The sequence below is a fragment of the Gossypium raimondii genome, chromosome 13, assembly GCF_025698545.1.
Source record: "Gossypium raimondii isolate GPD5lz chromosome 13, ASM2569854v1, whole genome shotgun sequence".
Taxonomy (NCBI): Eukaryota; Viridiplantae; Streptophyta; class Magnoliopsida; order Malvales; family Malvaceae; genus Gossypium; species Gossypium raimondii.
Genome location: NC_068577.1, coordinates 38,780,565 through 38,784,544, shown reverse-complemented (window position 1 = coordinate 38,784,544; position 3,980 = coordinate 38,780,565). Strand labels below are relative to the sequence as shown.

Genomic DNA, 3,980 nt, shown 5'->3' with positions numbered 1-3,980 from the left:
CTAGAAGAGGGAAAGGGGGTAAAGATCGAAACTGACATTATTGCCAAGACAAGGCGAGACCTTATCAAATTACTCCGTGAATTCAAAGATGTCATTGCATGGTCATACCAGGATATGCCTGAGTTAAGCACTGATATTGTGGTACACTGTCTTCCTATAAAAGAATATTGCAAACCAGTTCAGCAGAAGCTCAGGAGAATGAGGCCCGATATTGTGCTAAAGATAAAAGAAGAAGTCAAAAAACAGTTTGATGTTGGGTTCTTGCAAGAAGTCAAATATTCAGAATGGGTAGCCGACGTTATCCCTGTCCCTAAAAAGGATGGGAAGGTGTGAATGTGTGTGGATTACATGGATTTGAACAGGGCCAATCCAAAAGATAATTTTTCATTGCCTCACATTAATACTTTGGTGGATAATACGGCAAGTTATTCATTGTTTTCTTTCATGGACGGCTTTTCTGGATGCAATCAAATAAAGATGCATCCGAAAGACATGAGAAAGACCATATTTATCACTTTATGGGAAACGTCCTGCTATAAAGTGATGCCCTTTGGATTAAAGAATGCATGAGCAACTTATCAAAGAGCCATGGTGACTTTGTTTCATGACATGATGCATAAGCAGATTGAGGTTTATGTTGATGATATGATTGCAAAATCCAGAACGGAGGAGGAGCATGTTCAAGTTTTGAAGAAATTGTTTTTGAAACTAAGAAATTTCCAGCTCAAGCTTAATCCAAGAAAGTGCACCTTTGGAGCCAGATCAGAGAAGTTGCTGAGCTTCATAGTCAGTGGAAAAGGAATTGAGGTTGACCCAGACAAAGTCAGGGCAATACGAGATTTGCCTCTACCACACATTCAGAAAGAAGTACGAGGTTTTTTGGGAAGATTGAATTACATTGCTGGGTTTATTTCACAACTAACTGAGAAATGTGATCCCATATTCCGTCTTCTGAGGAAACATAATCCGAGAGTATGGGATGAGGAATGTCAGAAAGCTTTTGACAAAAATAAAATAGTACTTGTCCAATACTCCAGTGCTGTCACCACCTAGTCCAGATAGGCCATTAATACTGTATTTAGCAGTGTTTAACAATTCAATGGGGTGCGTGTTAGGCCAAAATGATGAGACAGGAAGAAAAAAAAGGGCAATATACTATCTTAGCAAGAAATTCACTGATTGTGAAGCGAGGTACTCGTCTATCGAGAAGTTATGTTGTGCCTTGGTTTGGACAACTCGAAGATTACGGTAATATATGTTGTATCATACGACGTGGCTGATTTCAAAGTTAGACCCCTTAAAGTATATGATGGAATCGACTGCTTTGAATGGAAGGATGGCCAGATGGCAGATCTTGCATTTTGAATTTGATATAATGTATGTGAGTCAGAAGGCCGTGAAAGGGAGCGCAATAGCTGACTTTTTAGCTAGTAGAGCCTTGGAGGATTATGAGCCTTTGAATTTTGATTTTCTAAATGAGGATTTGATGTATGTGGCAGCCACTGAAGAAAATTCCCAAATGGATCATGTGTGGAAGCTAAATTTTGATGGAGCCTCAAATGCTATGGGTAACGGAATTTGGGTAGTTCTGGTATCTCCAAGTGGAGATTATTATCCCATTGCTAGCAAACTGGATTTTGATTGTACGAACAATATGGAAGAATATGAAGCATGCATTATGGGCATTCGTGCAGCTATTGAACGTAAAATTAAAGTGCTAAAAGTGTATGGGGGCTCCGCATTGGTGATATACCAACTCAAAAGAGAATGGGAGACAAGAGACCCTAAACTGATCAGTTATCGAAAGATGGTTCTTGAATTGATGGACAAGTTTGATGACATCACTTTTTGTTACCTCCCACGAGATAAGAACCAGATGGCTGATGCGTTGGCCGCCCTAGCCTCTATGATCTGAGTGAACAAGTTCGAAGACATGAAGCCTATTCTGATGAGCACTTCTAAAACTCTGGCCCATTGCTATAATATTGAGGAAGAGGAAAAAGATGATCATTCTTGGTATCTGAATATATTGCAATATGTGAAAAATCGTAAGTATCCAGATCAGGCAACGGAGAATGATAAGAGAGCATTGAGAAGAATGGCCATTGACTATGTCCTAGATTGAGGTATCCTATACAAAAAAGGGAAGGATCAAGTACTGCTAAGATGTGTGGACGCAGTGGAAGCTAGAAAAATTCTGGAAGAGGTCCATGAGGGTATCTGCGGAACGCATGCAAATGGTTTCACAATGGCCAGACAGATCATGAGATTTGGGTACTACTAGTCCAATATGAAAAGAGATTGCATCAATTATGCTAAAAAGTGCCATAAATGCCAAATTTATGGCGATAAAATGCATGCACCTCCTTCACCTCTTCATGTTATGACTTCTCCATGGCCTTTTTCTATGTGGGGTATGGACATCATTGGTCCAATATCGCCAAAGGCTTCTAATGGGCATCGCTTCATCTTTATGGTTATTGACTACTTTACCAAATGGGTGGAAGCTGCTTCATATGAAAATGTCACGAAGTCAGCAGTTAATAGATTCTTGAAAAAGGAGATCATATGTCGATATGGAATGCCTGAGAGGATCATATCCGATAATGCGCTGAATTTGAATAATAGTGCGATAGCGGAGGTCTGCGGTCAATTCAAGATCAGACATTATAACTCATCGCCATATCGCCCAAAGATGAATGGCGCGGTAGAAGCGGTTAATAAAAACATTAAGAAAATTGTGGGAAAGATGACTGAGACTTATAAGGACTGGCATGAAAAATTACCATTCGCCCTCTTTGCTTATAGAACGTCTGTCAGAACTTTAACCGGGGCAACTCCTATCTCTCTGGTTTACAGGATGGAAGCAATTTTACCTATTGAGGTGGAAATTCCTTCTCTTCGGGTATTGGCTAAGTTGAAATTGGATGAGGCAGAATGGGTTCAATCTCGTTATGATCAGTTGAACTTAATAGAGGGGAAAAGGCTAAAGGCTATTCAGCACGGTCAGATGTATCAAAGGTGAATGATGCGAGCCTACAATAAAAAGATTCATCCCCGAGAATTTCATGAGGGGGAGCTAGTGTTGAAAAAGTTTCTTCCTATACAAAGGAATTTTAGAGGAAAATGGATGTCAAATTGGGAGGGTTCATATGTTGTAAAGAATGCCTTTTCAGGAGGAGCTTTGATCTTGAGTGAGATGGATGGCAAAGATTTGCCAAACCCTATAAACTCAGATTCGGTTAAGAAGTACTTTTCTTAAATAAAAAAAAGAGGCCAAGGTGAAAACCCGCAAAGGGCGCCTTGAGACCAAAGGGGATTTGAGTTGAAAACCTAAAAAAGGGCGACTCAAATGTTGATTAAGTGGGGCATTCGGTGATCTTGCTATGATTGAATCAGTGGGAAAGGGGACGCGGCATCTTGGGGCGTAGACAAAGTACTGTAGATCTTCTAAGCACATGTCAAACTCAGAGTGGTCTTCAGAAAGTTTGCACAGAGAAGTTCAAACTGCGATATCTGGGGCGCCTAGCCTTTTCAGTATTTATTTTTCCTGTCTTGGAATACTTCATTTTTTTTCAAGATTCGTGTTTCCAATCCATTTCTCTTTTATTTTTATTATTCTTTATAATTTATTCATCTTGAGTTTTATTTTCAATAAATTTCATCTTATCCATTGTGGTAATCTTTTTCAAACATTGTTCATTGAAATGACGATTAGTGGACTAATAATATTTTTACAAAGGAAATTGTGCATATTACTTTAGAAGTTTCTAAATGATACAATGACCTGAAACAGGGCCATTGTTTAGAACACACCAAGTTTAAAGGTTGAAATGTCTAAAAAGGAAATTTCTGAAGTAAGATTATCCTTTCGAATTTTTTTGTCCAAACACTGATTAAACAAAACGGCAAGATGTGGCGGTGGTGACAAAGCTTCATTGAATAAATAAGCAATGATCACCTTGCAATAATAAGAGGTT

At 39.0% G+C, this 3,980-nt stretch overlaps 1 protein-coding gene across 1 annotated transcript; it reads left to right on the top strand.

Annotated features, from left to right (window-relative positions):
• The first annotated feature begins 1,309 nt into the window (after positions 1–1,309).
• On the top strand, positions 1,310–1,915 carry LOC128036183 (uncharacterized). Its single transcript, XM_052627091.1, has one exon. It carries the CDS (start codon positions 1,310–1,312, stop codon positions 1,913–1,915), a length of 606 nt encoding a protein of 201 aa, XP_052483051.1.
• The last annotated feature ends 2,065 nt before the right edge of the window (positions 1,916–3,980 follow it).